The 18,107-nt window shown below is 37.5% G+C and overlaps 1 protein-coding gene across 2 annotated transcripts in view; it reads right to left on the reverse strand.

Annotated features, from left to right (window-relative positions):
* STIM2 (stromal interaction molecule 2) overlaps positions 1-18,107 on the reverse strand; it is a 130,812-nt gene that overhangs the window by 65,829 nt on the left and 46,876 nt on the right. For both annotated transcript variants that reach the window (XM_037044705.1, XM_037044710.1), the window contains exon 2: positions 16,750-16,880. In XM_037044705.1, the coding sequence (XP_036900600.1) occupies positions 16,750-16,880 (131 nt within the window). The remainder of the gene's footprint in view (positions 1-16,749; positions 16,881-18,107) is intronic.

Raw genomic sequence — 18,107 nt, forward strand, 5'->3', positions numbered from 1 at the left:
CTTGAAAGGGACAGAGGAAATACGATATATGCATGTGGGACAGGGATAAAAGTTATACTTCTTGCATATAGTTTTGCCTCATGGATAGGACTATGAAACCATTTTTTAAATTATGAAACAAAATTAATCTTTGAATGTAATCACAAAGTTAAAAGTTAAGTTAAACAAAGTAACGTAACTGTATTTTCTAGTTAGAATGTAATCATCAGTTAGGAGTTATCTCCATTGACTTTCACTATATATCCCTAGTGGAATATAACCCATGAACGACAAAAAAAGAACTCATTAAAAAAGAGGGTTAAACTGTTTTCAATAAACATATCATTGGTGTTAATGTTAGCAGTGTTATGCTGAGACTATTGTGTGCATACTGTATGATAAATCTAGTGAGTAACTATGCTGGCATCGTTAAGCACCAAGAGTTTCCATGTGATTGTAGGAAGATAAGGAGGTAAAAATCAATGAAGTTAAAAACCCTGTAGTACTAAATTCGTCTCATTAAGTATCAAGCTGAATTCTCAGTGTATATCATCTTAAAAAATTCCTAGTTCTATTCATGGAAAAGACAAGAAAAAATGACTAAGCACTGCTAGCACCTTGATTGTGGTCTGTCAGGTACTGTTTTCCTCCTATAAAAGAAATCAAGGCTTCTTAGGAAACAGTTGAAGAAAGTGGAATTCTGAGGCCAGAGATGTACAAGCTGAGCCTGGAACAACTTATCACAGCATAAAGCAAAAAAACATCAGAGACTACTAAGGCTGGGCTACAAGGATTAAGGTGCAGGCTAAAATTAGATTCCACTGACCAAATACGGGACAATTTAAACAACAAAATACATCATAATAGCCTGAAATGCATTTAAATTCGTATGTTCATGATACTACACACATACTCATCTACCCACAACCCACTTAGCTCTGCCCAACCCCCAACATTCTTCTATCTCCTTTGAAGGACTCTTGGAAACTAATTATTTCTGAAAGCTATAAATAAAGGGAAAGAACCAACATTTATCCTGTCTTCCTTATAAAAAAACAAATAACCGATGTGTTAAAATTTCTCTTTAAAGAAGTATTCCAATTAATAAAAACAAACCAAAAATATAGTTGTTGGAGAAGAAAAATGCTAAATCATTGTCCAAGTTTAGTAAAAACAGATGAGATTGAGTGAGTACACAAAGAATTCACATTCCCAAGGAGCATAGTGAACCCATGGTAACAGGAGAGAATACAGAGTTTATGGACATAAATGCAGGTAAATAAGTCCCCAGTGGTTACATGGCCTCTGTTTATGAGAAAGGCAAATCCTTGGGCATCTTCCTAGGCCTACTGAATGAGAAATTCTCAGTGGGCCACGTCACCTGTTTTGATAAGTCCTCCAGGTGATTCTGATGCAAATGAAAGACTGAGACCAGTGGACCATGAAGATCTAATATAAGGTTTTGAGTAGGGAAAAGAGGATAAAAAAATACTGAGTTCTAAAATGTGTTACTCAAGTAATAGTCAAAATGGACTTTAAAAGAAGAAAATAGCAATGGGAAGGCCACTTAGAAATCAAATCATAAAAACAAAACAAACAACTCAGAGAGGGGGGCAAGAAGCGGCACTGAGCCAGAGTTTTAAGTAAAACAGTGATACCATCAATAAAAATAACAACGTAGTTAATAACAACGTAGTTCAGGACAGACAGGAAACAGGTTTTTAAGAGAGTCAGTGAGTGCCCCGGCTGGTATAATTCAGTGGACTGAGCACCAGCCTGTAAACTGAAAGGTAGCCACTGCGATCCCCAGTCAGGGCACATGCCTGGGTTGCGGGCCAGGTCCCCAGTTGGGAAGGTGCAAGAGGCAACCAACCGATTGATATTTCTCTACCTTTCTTTCTCCCTCCCTTGCCCTCTCTCTTAAAATGAATAAATAAAATCCTTTTTTTTAAAGAAGTCAGTCAATAACTGACTCAACCTAAAACTTTCTAGACAAGAAAGCAGGGAGAGACAGCAATGTAGTTTTTTAGAATTTAGGACAGAGTTGGAGATCCTAGCATACAAAATATAAGAATGGAATTCAGGATAGAAGGCAGAATTAAACATACAGAGAAGTGGTAATTAAAGCCATAAGCCTAAATAAAGCTTCCTACTTGAAAGAAGGAAAAGCGTCCCAAAACATAAAAATCTTATGAAACAGACTTCTAGTTTCTGGTTCCACATGTAAGGAGCTTGCAAGTTGCCACTTCACTCTAACCAGTAAAAAATCTGAACTGACTAAATAGTAAAAAAACTCTTATTGGATCTATTAGAGAAGGAAGGACACAATTAACTGCTGCCCAATGCAGGGGTAGAAAAATACGAACTATAACTGACAAACTGCAGAGAAATCTAAGAATTACAAACTCCAGGGATATCCAGGCATAAGGAGGGTATAGAGGCTCAGGATGAGTCATCCCAAAATGTACCTCTGAGGTATGTGAATTATTTTGAACTAAAGGTAACAGAGACCCTGCAGACTCAAGAGAAATTTCTGACCCCCCCCTTTAACTACCTAGAAGAATTTGAGTAAGAGCCCTTGTCCATAGTAAAAGATTATCAGAGAAAAACTTTGTTCACCTGTGTATATGGTGAGGCAAACTCCTAATTACTGAACATTTATTTATCCTTCTTCTCACCCTGCAATGACCCTCTGGAGCCCCAAGGTGTTTTACTTCTTCAGTTCAGAATGCCATATGTACCTCACTTTTTCTTTCTGTCTCTGACTCTATCATGTATGTGGTAGTCCCATGTGCATGCATGTAATTAAATTTGTTTTTTTTCTCATTACCCAGCCTCATGCAGATTTAATTATAATATAAGGCCAGCCTAAAGAACTTAGGAGGGCAGAGGAAAGTTTCTTCCTACCTGACAAGAACCCCTACCACACTGTGAAAATTACCTCCAGAAGCTTGACCAGATTCCCACAGCAAATACTGAGGGGAAGAAAAAAAATCCCTTCCTGTTCCCAACAGGGGGAGGGAAAAAAATATTTCAAAATACTTCACTTTTAATTTATTCTTGTGTGTGATATAGAAGGCAGTGGTCTAGTTTCATTTTTCTGCACATCTGTCCAATTTCCCCAATACCATTTATTGAATAAACTATCTTTAGCCCATTGTATGTGTTTGCTTCCTCTGTCAAATATTAATTGGTTATAAAGGTGTGGGTTTATGTCTGGGCTCTCTATTCTGTTCCATTGATCTATGTGTCTGTTTCTATGCCAGTACCAGGCTGTTCTGATAACTATGGCCTTGTAGTATAGTCTCATATTAGACAGCATGATTCCTCCAACTTTGTTCTTCTTTTTCAGGACTGTTGTTGCTATGCGGAGCCTTTTGTGGTTCCATATAAATTTTTGAAATATTTGTTTTAGCTCCGTGAAATACATCACTGGAATCATACATGATAAGAACTGATTTTCCATCAATAGATGAGTGGATTAAATAAGTATGGGGCATTTATACAATGGAATACTACTTGGCTATAAAAAAGAAGAAAGTTTTACCCTTTGACACAGTATGGATGGACCTGGAGAACATTATGCTAAGCGAAATAAGCCAGTCAGAGAAAGACAAATACCATATGATTTCACTCATATGTGGAATCTAATGATCAAACTGAACTAACAAGCAAAACAAAGACAGACTCATAGAGAGCAGATGACAGCTAGTTGTGGGGGGGAGTACAGTTTAAGAGGTGGAGGGATCGAGGAAAAAGGACTCATGGACATGGACAACAGCGTGGTGATTGCGGCAGGGAGGGAGAGATAAGGGGACTAAATAGTAATGGAAAAAATACAATACAGATTAAATTTTTAAAAAGCAACTCCAGGTGACTCTGTTCCTCTAAACAAGGTCTGCCCTCAGGGGAAACTAGTTACCCAGAGCCTAACCTTCAGGCATATTATCAGAGCCTAACTGACCAGGGGAAATACTCAACTCCACCAGGCTCCATCCTTCCAGTGAGAGAAGAGAAATACCCAACTCCAGCTCACTCTGGCCATCCCGTCTCACCTCAGGAAGAAGAAAAAACAAAAACTAGGGAACACCAATGAAGTTTACAGTCCAGAGACAGAGGCTCACTGAAAAAACATGAGACATAATAACAAGAATGCAGAACACTTTCCCCTCCCACACCTCACCTCTTTATTACTAGAAGCCTATTTACGGTGGTTCCTTTTGCCCCATACATCATGTCCAGCTATGCAGAAGAAAATTACATGGCATACCAAACAGCAAAAAACACAATCTGAAGAAACAGAACAAGTATCAGATCAAACAGAGCAGGGATGCTGGAATTATCAGACCAGGAATTTAAAACAACTATAGCCAATATGCTATGGGCTTCAATGGATAAAGAAGGCAGTAATAAGGACAGGCAATGTAAACAGACTGATGGAAATCCTAAGAAGGAACCAGAAAGAAATGCTAGAGATCAAACACACTGTAACAGAAATAGAGAAATTCTTAATTTAGTACACTGGGCTTATTAGTAGACTGAATACAGTTGAAGAAAAAAATTCTGAGGTAACTAACGAGCAAAGTTGAACCAGAGACATGGAAACACGGAACAGATTGACAGCAGCCGGAAGGGAGGGGGACAGGGATAATAGTAAAAAGAAGGAGAAGGGACTAATCAAAGAACATGTACGAATGACCCATAGACATGGACAATGCTGCGGGGACTGACTATGGGAGCCGGGGTGGGGAGTGGGCTGGGTGGAGGACAGCAAAGGGAAAACAACTGGGACAACTGTAATAGAATAACAAAAAATAAAATAAAATACAAAAAATTTTCTGACCTAGAAAATATACCAACCAAACCCTCAAAAACTAAAAAGCAGAGAGAACAAAGATGAACAGATGACAAAACAGCCAAGGACTATGGGACAACAACAATAGTATAAGATGTGTGTAATAAAAATACCAGAAAAGAAAATGATAAAAGAACTGAAGAAATACCTGAAACAATAATAACTGAGGGCTTTCAGGGCAGTAAAAATACTCTGTATGATATTATAAATAAATATGTCATTATACATTTGTCCAAACCTACAGAATGTACAACACCAAGAATACACCCTAAAGCAAACTATGGACTCACCTGTTAGAAAAGAAAAAGCACCAATCTGGTGAGTGATGCTGATAATGAGAGATACTATGTATGTGTGGGGGTATATGGAAAATCTGTTTCTCCATCTCAATTTTGTTGTAAACCTAAAAGTGCTCTTTTAAAAAAAATGAGTCTTAAAAAATAAATCTTATGTAATACATACACTTAAGGGTGCAAGAAAAGCAAGAACAACAAAGAAATCAGAGAAGTGATCAGAAGCAGGAAGAAGAAAAATCAAGCAAGCACATTTCAAAACTATCTATCCCCCACAACACCATACTTGAGTCAGACTTTATTATTCACTGCTGCATTACTTAGTACCTCTCTGTTCTTGCTTTAATGCTTTTCCCCCACCCTGACCTACCATCATCTTGGAATGTCCTACCTACCATCTACACCTGTGAAAATCAGACCCATTTCAAAAGTCCATCTCAATAACTTCTACACAAGTTTTCCTGGATACCCCCAAAAACAGATGTGCACTTTATCTTCTGAAACACAGGAGCACTTCCATGACTCATGTGTATCCTAGTGTATGATCTCTCATAATAGGAGGGGCCCCAAAAAACCCTCAATTATCTTCTGGAGGGCAGGCCCCTTGGAGGTGGGTGTTCTAGGAACCCATCTGTATCAGTGTACCAGCTGGCATTGTTGTGAGAGGATTCAGTGAATTTTTTTTTGAAGACTCAACGCGTCTGCCCATTTCATGATGGGTGATTTACAAGTGTACCTGCCCACACCACACTAAATGTTCAGCAGTTTTTGACCAAAAACAGCATGACCCCCATGCCCCACCCTCACTATTCACCCAATCTCATCCCAAGATACCTTCTGTTTGTTTCCCTAAATGAAAAAAGTCCTCAAAAGGAAACATTTTGCTAATATGGAAGAGATGAAACAAAAAAAGGCAGAAGCAGTTAAAGGCATAAAAATCGATGAGTTCAAAAACTGTTCTGAGCAATGAAAAAAAGACTTGATAGGTGTATTGCATCAAATGGAGAGTACTTTGAAGGTGACTGAAGTTTAAACATGGAACAATAAACAAACATTTTTATAAATAAATTCCAAGTTTTGGGGGGTCCCCCCTCATATGTCTTGTATTATATATCTATGGCATTACGTGGCCGACTATATGGTTAATTCATGAAGGTCTAAGCTCATATTTTTCCATTCTGCCCCATATTTAGTATAGTGCTGTACACACAAATAGGAACTTAAAATACTAGGTGTGTCTTGTTTTTAATTGGTCAACAATGCCCTTACTCAAGAATGTAGGCGTATTTCCCAAGCCCTTGAGGGAATCAGGAAAAATAAAATGGAAACTAAAACAAACCAGAAATCAACTATTTAATTTTTAAAATAATTTTTCACCCTGACCCATACGGTTCGGTTGGTTGGGCATCGTCCCTGAGACCGCAAGATCACAGATTTGATTCCCAGTAAGGGTACATGCCAACTTGCAGGTTTGCTCCCAGTCAGGATGCCTGTGAAAGGCAACCGATGAATGTTTCTCTCACATCGATGTTCCTTTCTCTCCTTCTCTTTCTTTTGCCCTCTCTCTAAAATCAATAAGCACAGCTTTGGGTGAGGATTAAAAAAAGGTTTTTAAAATTCCTTAAAAATTCCTGTATCTCCTTGGCTAAAATCTGAAAGAAATGTTAGCTACTTATGGGATATAATGTGTTTTCTAAAAAGTCAGTTGGCAAGGATGAGCAATTAAAATGAAATGCTGTAAGTATTCTTTTAAATTATTTTAAACACTTTCAGGATCAAAGTAAAATGTTTCTTCAGTTTAAAAGGAAAGTGCTCTTTATCAATTGAGTCCTCCAGTTTCATCCCACAGACCTAGTAACACTGTAGAAAGGTCAGGGGGTAGTCAGAAGCAAGTCATCCACACTTGGCTGTAAACCTCAGTCTCCTCATCTCAAAAAAAAATCACTACAGAGAATGGAAGACAGTATAAATGCTTCATAAACCATGATGCTACAATCAACATACAGTGAGGTTACCTAGGGCTAAAAGCAATTCACCTCACATCTCTCTGACGCAGCACCTTACCTTGAAACTGAGAAAAACAGCTTTCTAGAGCACAACAGCCTTCTGAAGACCATGTGATTAGTAACTGCAACACTAAGTCCTGGGAGAAATTCTGGCAGGCCAAACACTGAATAGATCTATAGGAAAATTAAGGCTATTACATAAATGATAGTCCGATGTGAAAATTTGGGAAAGCCAGAAAACTTACTATTAAATTTTTTTATTCTAAAAATAAAAGAAAGGGTTGATGAGTGTTATTTTATCTGGAGAGCATTATGCTGAGTGAAATAAGCCAGGAGGTGAAAAACAACCATATGATCTCACATATAAGTGGAACCCAATCAACAAAACAAGCAAGCAAAATATAAACAGAAACATTGAAACAAAGAACAGGCTGACAGTAACCAGAGGGGAGGAGGGTGGGAATAACGAGGACAAGAAAGGGAACAATTGTCAAGAAACACGTATAAAGGACCCATGGACAAAGCCAAAGGTGAGGGGTAGGATTGAGAGTGGGAGGTAAGGGTGGGAAATGGAGACAACTGTACTTGAAAAACAATAAAAAATTAATATAAAAATATTAAGCTATATTATTTCTGAAGACTAAAAAAAAAGACACCAAAAAGTACTTAACTCTAAGAAACAGGAGTAAAAAAAAAAAAAAAACCCAAGTCTCTGCCATGTTACTAGAAAAACTGTACTGCATAAAAAGATTTAGGGTGATAAATTAAACTGAAATAGATCTAAGCTTTACTAATAGTACAAACCTTTGCACAACACGTAGGTCAATTTAATAACAATTTAGTGAAGGAGCAAGATCCAGATCAAGGCAAGTACAAATGGAAAGCAGTCTGTGATAAGACATACAGCAAAGTACTTACAAAGCCTCATTTGCCTGGAACAGTCCTCAAATACATCCATTGGCCTGGTGTAATTATTAATAGCACCCTCTTCTACTCTCAATATTATTCTAGTTTGGATGATGAATTGTGCAGCCACCCTATCTACAATGACAACAATATTTAGTACAGAGTTAATGGTACAGTAAAGGTACAATTTTAATTCATTTGTGAAATGGAAATAAACAGGTTCTGTGCCCACCCCAACTCAGAGGTCTGTTAGAAGATGAGCCAATATGTGAAATGTGCTAAACTCTCACAACAGTATATTACATAAGTGCAGGGCCATGCTGGGATCCCGAAAAGGCCCGGGGAAGAAGGGGGAGGAGAGGAGCAGGACCAGCAGGGCTCTCAGGCCAGAACTGAAGGAGCGCAGACGCAGGTCCTGACTCACACTCCTACCCCTCTGCCCGCTTCCAGGCTGTAACAGTATTTAATACGAAACTCTTCATACGGTAAATTAAAAATTGATGAAACAGGAATGGGAAATAATTTTTAATGAAAAACTGCATATATCTAAATTTTTTTTAATTTTTCAATTAGAGCTGGCATTCAGTACTATGTTAGTTTCAAGTGTCTAGCATGGTGGTGAGATATTTAACTTACGAAGTGATCCCCCAGTAAGTGCAGTACTCACCTGGTACCGCACAGTCATTACAAGTACTGACTATATTCTCTATACTGCACTTACACCCCTGTGGCTATTTTGTAACTGCCCATTTGTACTTCTTAAACCCTTCGTCTTTTTCACACAGTCCCCCAGTGCTGCTCCTATCTAGCAATCACCAGTTTGTTCTCTATTATCTACGAGTTGGTTTCTATTTTTTTCATTTATCTTGTTTTTTAGAATCCACGTGTAAATAAAATCATATATTTGTCTTTCTCTGCATGACTTCTTTCACTTAGCATAATACAATCTAGATCCATCCATGGAGTCAAAAATGGTAAGATGCCATTCTTTTTTATGCCCAAGTAATATTTCATTGTACATATGTACCACATCTTTATCCACTCATCTACGGACAGACACTCAGGCTGCCTCCATATCTCGGCTACCGTAGATAATGCCGCAGTGAACATATGGATGCATATATCTTTTCAAATTAGTGGTTTGGATCTCCTCAGATAAATACCCAGAAGTGGGACTGCTGGGTCACACGGTAGTTCTATTTCTAATTTTGTGAGGACCCTCCATATGACTTTCCATGGTAACTGTAATACCCACTGACATCTGAATTGCAGCTTTGTGTGAGACCCAGAGCCAGAAGATCCAGCTAAGCTGCACCTGGATTTCTGACCCACAGAAACCATGAGGTGATACATGTGTATTGTAAACCACAACATTCGGGAGAAACTTGTTTCACAGCAATAGATAATAAATAGGTTAAATTTTTAACTGAGAAAATAAAAAATACATGAATTTATTCCTTTAGAAACAATACTCCACACAATTCAAAACTCACTGATCCTATATTTTAAACTATTTTCTATTTTTTCCTAACCTTACTTTTGCCTATTTTCATGTGACTCTCCTTGTTTCAGATATAGATATATCTGTACTGTTAATCAAGTTCTCTGAAGTGTCTAGACAAATGATGTCAAAGGTTTTGAGGCAGAACAGCTAACGTAAGAAAAACTGAAATATCAGGTACAATATTTTTCATGTAAGTTGATTTTAAAGTTGACTATATATCAAACCAACTAATAGGAACAAAAACTCTAAAACTATTCTGAATGATATCAATGAAAGGTGTGAATGGGTTAAAAAAAATTAGAAAAAGAGAAGGAAGTTTTTAAAATTTAAAGAAAAAAACCAAAACTCATACACACTAGAAACCATAAGTTTTTCCATCACAAAGCAGGTAATAACAATGTGAATTCTCACTAACTCCTACTGCTGCGCTCAGAGCAGCAAAGTCATTCATTTCTCTTATTAAAATTATTTGTTGATCAAGTACCCATACTTTCCAAAGTATTTTCAGTATTAACAGAACATGCAAACTGGACAGTAATCAGCAACTCAATCTAAACAGGTCACAAATTCCAGGTCTACTGACATCTAATCTTTTTTTATCATGGGACAAAAGATAATGACCTAGAGAACAAAAGCTTTCCATTTTGTTCCTAATCTAAAATACCCCCAAATCCTCCTATTTCAGTTTTACAATCGCTCTGGAAAATGTCAGATATTTACTCTCTTATTTGTCCCACTAGTGCATACTTTAATTGTGACCTTCTTAGTGAGGCCTACCACGACCACCCCATTTAAAATCACAGCCCCCACCACCTAGCTGGCCTGATCCCACTTTCCCAGCTTCCTTGGTTTTTCGTTTAGTCTGCCTTCCCTTTGCACCCACAGAACACTAGCTTGAGGGCTGAAAGGTTTATATGAATATTCTCTTTCTAACATACTGCAATATCTATATGAGTACCTGGCATATAATAGACCCTCAAGTACTAGCTCTATATTAAATAAATGAATAAACTAGAAAAATAAATTCTTTATCGTATGGCCCCCCCAAAAAAACATGCAAAAACAAAAACAGAGGGCACTAAAGAGGAAAAACATTAAATTTTCAAACAGCATTTTAAAGTGCTAAATTTTTTCCAAATTTTACAAAAAGCAGTATTTCAAACCAATAATTACAGTAAGAAATATTTTTTACTAAGGTTTTCTATTAAAACTGTGAAGTCTTCTAATTATGGCTGCTAGAGGTCCACAACAGGACTACTATTTAGTCCCACTTCTTTAAAAAAGAGACAGTTCTACAGAAAACACAAACCTAGATGTAGCTACATGAACTGAAAGCACCAAACCAGTCCACGAACTACAGCATTAACAACTCATTCCTTACTGCCCACAGCACACCACAGCTTCTAGGTAAGTGCCATCTAACAGAAATAAACTGTACTCTATACGTGAACTATATGTGTGATTTTAAGTTGTCTAGAAGTTACATTAAAAAGTAAAAAGAAATAAGTAAAATTAATTTTATATTATACTTCAGTAATCCAGTATGTCCATAAAAAATATATTTCCTATATTTTGACCACTATAATCTGACCAGGAATCAAACCTTCGACCTACTGGTCTACTGGGCGACACTCCAACTAACTGAGCTGCACCGACAGGCATGACAGAAGTGTCTTCTGCCCTTAATTTATGCTAATTAGATTACCAAGGGTTGGTCTCCTAAAATAGCTGCAAGATGGGACTGGTCCTCAGGACTGAGTGATTAAGGCTGGAACTTTCAGTCCCACCCACCTGACCTCTGGGGAAACTGAGGTTTATTAAAACAAACTCCTGAACTTTGAGATCAGGGCACTTCCAGGCTGGTGAGCACACTGAGGTGCTGAGAAGGTGACATGCCCCAAGAGGGCATGGATGCTCCATGCCCTTCCTCCCACACCTTGTTCTAAATATCTCTTCTATTTGGTTGTTCTGGAGTTGTATCCTTCAGAGAAAAACAGTCAACATAAGTAAAGTGTTTTCCTGAGTTTTGTAATCCATTCCAGCAAAACATCACATCTGAGAAGGGACTGTGGAAACCCCCAATTGAGAGCAGGTTGGTCAGAAGTACACATGGCCAGAGACTTCTGACTGGCATCTGGAGTGGGGCCAGTCTTGTGAAACTAAGCCCTTTAACCTGTGGGATCTGACACTAATCCAGACAGACACTTTCAGAATTAAACTGAATTGTTGGACACCCTGTTGGTGTTGGAGAATTGAAGATTTGATTGGTGTAAGAAAACATCCCAAAGTAGTAATATTTATTACTTCACAGAACAATAACAAAAGTAATTTCTATTATGTAGATTTTAAAAATAATCTAGCTTTATTCTAGGTGCAAAATTAACCAATCTCAGTAAGTTAATTTTTAACTCTTGAGCTGTGGCTATCTACAACTATTCCATCTTCAAAAGTGAAAATGTGCACCAATCTTTTCCAACACTTTATAATACTAAAACTCTTAATTGAAGACATATGCTCCTCCAGTCTCACTTCTCCCCACCCCCAAATAATCCCTCAGCATTAAAACAATGTAAGCAATAATTAGGTCCTCAAGTAACACCAACGTCAAAGGAAAGTGAAGCACTACTAGACTAATAACTTAAAATTACGTCCTCTCAGCACGGTACCACAAAGTTTAATGTTAAAAGTTTCCTCCAACTTTATTGTTGGACAAAGTTATAAAACAACACATACCATCCACATACTAAATACTAAATACTAAATAATTCAGAGTTGACATGGAATTTGTTTAGTAAAACTAAGACAGTTATACTATAAATGACTAAGAAAACATACAACAGTATCTTTAAGAAAAGCTACTTATACTTGAAAATAATTTTGTCCATAGAAAGTACTTAATATGCTAATAAATTATATTTATTCCAAAAGTTATAGATATTATAATAATTTAGACTAATAGAATTTGTTAGCATATTTAATAGTCATTTCTTAAACAATTATACTGACAACAAAGTAAATCATTTAGACAATCTTGAGACTATTAGAAAGAACAATTCATTACTAATAATCCAGAGTATTATTACTAAAAGTAATCTTAAAGCTTGATTGTGTGTGTGTGTGTGTGTGTAGGGAGAAAGCAAAGAAATGCTGATGATGTTGAAAGAATGAGGACTTCTGGCCAAGGTGGAGGCATAGGTGGAAACACTATACCTCCTTGCACTACTAAATTTAAGGACAAGAAAGATTTAGAAACAAAACACAACCAGAACAGACAGAAAATTGAACTGTACCAAAGTCGGACAACAATGAACCATTCATCCAGACCGGTAAGAGGGGCAGAGTCTGCAGATGGACTGGGGGTCCCAGCAGGAAAAGGTGGTGGTTGGCAACCCGGGCAGGGGGAGGAAACCAGCAAACCCAGTAAGGCACACAAGGTGGTTGGCTGACCAAGGACACATACTCGTGCACAGATAAAGCAGGCAAAAAATGGGCAGTGAGACAAACCGCACAACCCAGGGCCCCAGCGATGGGAAATAAAGACTAAAAGCACTGATTGAAAAGGCGCTGGTTTGTGGGAAGTGGCAGAGGGTTTAGGTGCCAGGAGAGACTCCCAGCCTCACAGGAGTTTGTTGGAGAGATCCACAGGGTCCTAGAGGTACACAAAACCACCCACCCAGGAACCAGCACCAGAAGGGCCCAATTTACTCGTGGGAAGCAGCAGAGGGGACCAAAATCTGAGAGAGAGCGTGGCACGAGCATCACTGCTCCCTCTCTGACCCCGCCCCCACATAGAGCACCACAACCCAGAGACAAGGTGGGTTGTCCCGCCCTGGTGAACACCTAAGGCTCCACCCCTCATACGTAACAGGGGCAACCTGACCAAAAATGGTTCAATCAGAAGAATAAATCAAAGCCACAGAGCCAATACTTTTAAGCAATCAAGAGATGGCCAACCTATCAGATGCACAGTTCAAAACACTGGTGATCAGGTCACTCACAGAACTGGTTGCTTTTAGTCGCAAATTAGATGAAAAAATGAAGGCTACACTAAGTGAAATGAAGGAAAATGCACAGGGAACCAACAGTGATGGGAAGAAAAGTGGGACTCTAATCAATGGTGTGGACCAGAAGGAAGAAACAACCAAACAGAAAAGAATGAAGAAATAAGAATTAAAAAAATTAAAAGAGGCTTAGGAACCTTCAGGACATCTTTAAATGTCCCAGTGTCCAAATTATAGGGGTTCCAGAAGGGGAAGAGGAAGAGCAACAAATGGAAAACTTATTTGAACAAATAATAAAAGAGTACTTCCCCAGTCTGGCAAAGGCAATAGACTTCCAGGAAGTCCAGGAAGCTCAGAGAGTCCCAAAAAAGGTGGACCCAGGGAGGAACACACCAAGGCACATCATAATTACATTAGCCAAAATTAAAATGAAGGAGAGAATTCTAGAAGCAGCAAGAGATAAGGGGACAGTCACCTATAAAGGAGTTCCCAACAAACTTCCAGCTGATTTCTCAAAAGAGACCTTATAGGCAAGAAGGGGCTGGAAAGAAGTATTCCAAGTCATGAAAGCCAAGGACCTACATCCAAGATGGCTCTATCCAGCAAACCTGTCATTTAGAATGGAAGGACAGATAAAGTGCTTCTCAGAGAAGGTCAAGTTAAAGGAGTTCATCATCACCAAGCCCTTATTATATGAAATGTTAAAGGGACTTATCTAAGAAAAAGATAAAAAATATGAATAGTGAATGGACAGCAAACTCACAGTTATTAACAACCACACCTACATTAAAAGCAAACTAAGCTTTAAAAATAATAAAATATCTAGGAATAAATCTTACCAAGAATGGAAAAGAACTGTACTCAGAAAATTATGAGACACTGAAAAAAGAAATTAAAAAAGACACAAATAAGTGGAAGTACATGCCATGTTCACAGATAGGAAGAACTGACATCATTAAAATGTCCATAATACCCACAGCAATCTATAGATTTAATGCTATTCCTATCAAGATACCAATGATGTAATATCTCTGAAAATATATTTTCACAGAACTAGAACAAATAGCAACAGAGATCCTGAGGAAAAAGAATAAGGTTGGAGAAATCAAGCTACCTAATATCAAACTATACTATTCAACATAAGGTCACAGTCACCAAAACAGCAATGGCACTGGTATAAAAGCAGACACAATAGATCAATGGAACAGGATAGAGAGACCAGGAATAAACCAACACCTTTATAGCCAATTAATATTTGACAGAGGAAGCAAGTACATACAATGGGCTAAAGACAGTTTATTCAATAAATGGCTGTGGGAAAATTGAACAGATACGTGCAGAAAAATGAAACTCAACCAACTTCTTACATCATACACAAGAATAAATTCAAAATGGACTGAAGACTTAAATATTAGACACAAAACCATAAAAATCCTGGCAGAAAACATAGGCAATAAAATCTTGGACATTGCTCATAGAATTATTTTTTCTTCTAAAGCTCCTCAGGCAAGGGAAACAAAAAGAAAATTAAACAATGGGATTATATCAAACTAAAAATCTTTTACAAAGCAAAGGAAATCATCAACAAAATAAAAAGACAACCCACTAAATGGGAGAACATACTTGCCGATACATCTGATATGGGGTTAATATCCAAAATTTATTAATAACATAAAATTCAACATCAGAAAACCAAACAATCCAATTTAAAAAATGGGCAAAGGACCTGAATAGACACTTCTCCAAAGAGGACACAGGTGTGGCCAACAGACATATGAGAAGATGCTCAACATCACTAATCATCAGAGAAATGCAAATTAAAACATCAACGAGGTTTACACGAAAACAAGTGCTGGCGAGATATGGAGAAGGGGGAAGAAACCTTTTGCACTGTTGGTGGGAATGAACATTGGTGCAGCCACTATGGACAGCATTATGGAGATACCTCAAAAAATTAAAAGTGGATCTGCCTTATGATCCAGAGATTCCACTTCTGGGAATTTACCTGAAGAAACCTGAAACACTAATTCGAAAGAATATAAGCGCCCCTATGTTCATTGCAGCATTATTTACAATCACCAGGACCTGGAATCAGCCCAAGTGCCCATCGGTAAATAAGACAACTATGGCACCTATACACAATGGAATACTGTTTGGTTGTAAAAATGGATGGACCTGGAAAACATTACACTAAGTGAAATAAGCCAGTAAGAGAAAGACAAATACCATTATGATCTCACTTGTATATGGAATCTAATGAACAAACTGAACTAATAAGCAAAATAGAGACAGACTCATAGAGAGCAGGCTGACAGCTCCAGGTAGGGAGGGATTAGGAGGTCAGAAAGATCAAGCAAAAAGGTAAAAGGACCCATGGGCATGAATTACAAGTGTGGGTGGTTGTGTAGGTATGGGTGGGGGCATAAGGTGAATAAATGACAATGGAAAAATACAATAAAAATACTAAAAAGGAAGAAATAAAGCATGATTTTTTGTACAATGGGTAAAGATTATTACATAGGTACCCCCAGTAAACCACATCTCCTGGTATTCATGCCCTATGCAATTCTCCCCCACATGGACTCTGAGCTTAACCAAAACTTGCTTTAGCCAATTTGATATTAACAGGCACTGGCAAGCAGAGACATGATAAGCACTTTCATGTGGGAACTTGTTTTCTTAGAACACTGCCACTTGGGAGCCAGCTGCCATACTGTAAGGAAGCCTGAGCTAGACTCCTAAATGATGAGAGGTCACACGGAGAGAGATTCTGAAGAAGAAAGGGCATCTGAAATATTTCAGCCCCTGCAGAGCTCCCAGCTGACTGGAACTGCCATAGGGACCTCAGCCCCAATGCAGGGGTACAGGGAAGGTTTCAGCTAAGCAGTCAACTGAGAAAATCGGAAGCAATAATAAAGCGTTGTATTTTAAGCCATTAACTTTGTGGCAACAGAGTCAGAAAAAAATACATGTTGAGAAATCCAAGAACATGAGACTAAGGACTCTTATAAAACTGGGTAAACTCAATATACACATGAAGGAAAAAAAGGGGGAAAAAACACATAAATACAAAGGGAAAAAATGAAATGTACAGAGAAAAACAAAAGGTGTTGAAGGAGTTATGTCATATAAAAAATAATGGGAAATTTTAATACTAAAACCTTGTTGTATGTTACGAGAATACAAGAGAAAATTTTCCACCTACTTCATCACTTTCATCCACTTCAATTCCACCATCTTTGTCATCATCCATCTGTTTATGTATTGTTTGAAGAGCTTCCAGACTAAATCTATCTTCTTCTGTAAAGCATGGTGGACTCAGTGACATGCAGGGATCTGAAAGAGAACAAAGAGCAATTACTAACTTGACATACCAAACACAGGCAATAATTAGAAGATGTAATTTTTTAAAAAACCAACAAATTACATTCCAAACTAAGTCAAACTAAGAGGCTTTTAAAAGTCTAGCAGAGTATTCTTCAAATCAAAAGTATAATATGTGAACACAAATGACTAAAAATAAATAATTCAACTTAATTGATATTAGGCAACTACAACCAGGAATTATACCAGTAGTAACTGGAGGTTGTCTACATTCTTCCACATCTTTAATAATTTTCTTCTTATGCAACCCATTATATTTACCAATTATTCCCAACAAAAAAGATGAACTCCTCCTTAAAAAAAGATAACCACAGACTACAAGGTGCTATTTTTTGTACGAAACAGTTTAAATAAAATGTAAGTCCTAGGAAAATATCACAAACAATACAAGAAAAGGAAATGTACAATATTTATATAACCCTTAAAGACTTTTTTTCATTTTTCCATTTAAGAGAATCCAAGAGTTAACCCATGACTTTTTTAAATGCACAACTTCCAGATTCAACAAGAAAAAGCCACAAAAAAGACTGATGTTTTTGTTCCTGATGGTTCCCTTAATATACATTTATTGGTTAAAACGCTTAAATATGTGAATCCGCACATTCATGTTGTCAAAAACTATCAATTTAGAGAGACAGTGGGGTTTTTCATGGCTTTAAATCAGATTGATAAAAATCATCCGCTATGTACTAAACCAGTAAACCAAAATGGAAAAGTACTGCCAAAACTTCATTCACACCCAATATGACTGACTGGTGGTGGACTGACAAATTTCAGCCCCTTGCTTCTACCTGTTCACTAAAATAATATCCCTTTAAAATGTCTTTAGAATTATATATATTCCAGAAGTAGTACAATCTTGAAATTTAAAGTGATTACTAGCATAATAGAAAGTTAGCCTCTAAAATAAAGTGAGTAGACTAGAGGCTTCCTTATTAAGAACTTATTTCAGGTATAATAACCTAAGAATATCTAATTCTGTGCCTAAAGGAAAAATGCAAGAAAATAAGCCAATGATAGAGACCAACTAATAATTTTATTTTTTTAAATATTTTATTTATTTATCTTTAGAGGGGAAGGGAAGGAGAGAGGAAGGAAACATCAATGTATGGTTGGTTCTCATGCATCCCCTGCAGGGAACTGGCCTGCAACCCAGGCATGTGCCCCGACTGGGAATCG

Source organism: Sturnira hondurensis, unplaced genomic scaffold, assembly GCF_014824575.4.
Source record: "Sturnira hondurensis isolate 20B ecotype Veracruz unplaced genomic scaffold, ASM1482457v3 Scaffold0000780, whole genome shotgun sequence".
Classification (NCBI taxonomy): Eukaryota; Metazoa; Chordata; class Mammalia; order Chiroptera; family Phyllostomidae; genus Sturnira; species Sturnira hondurensis.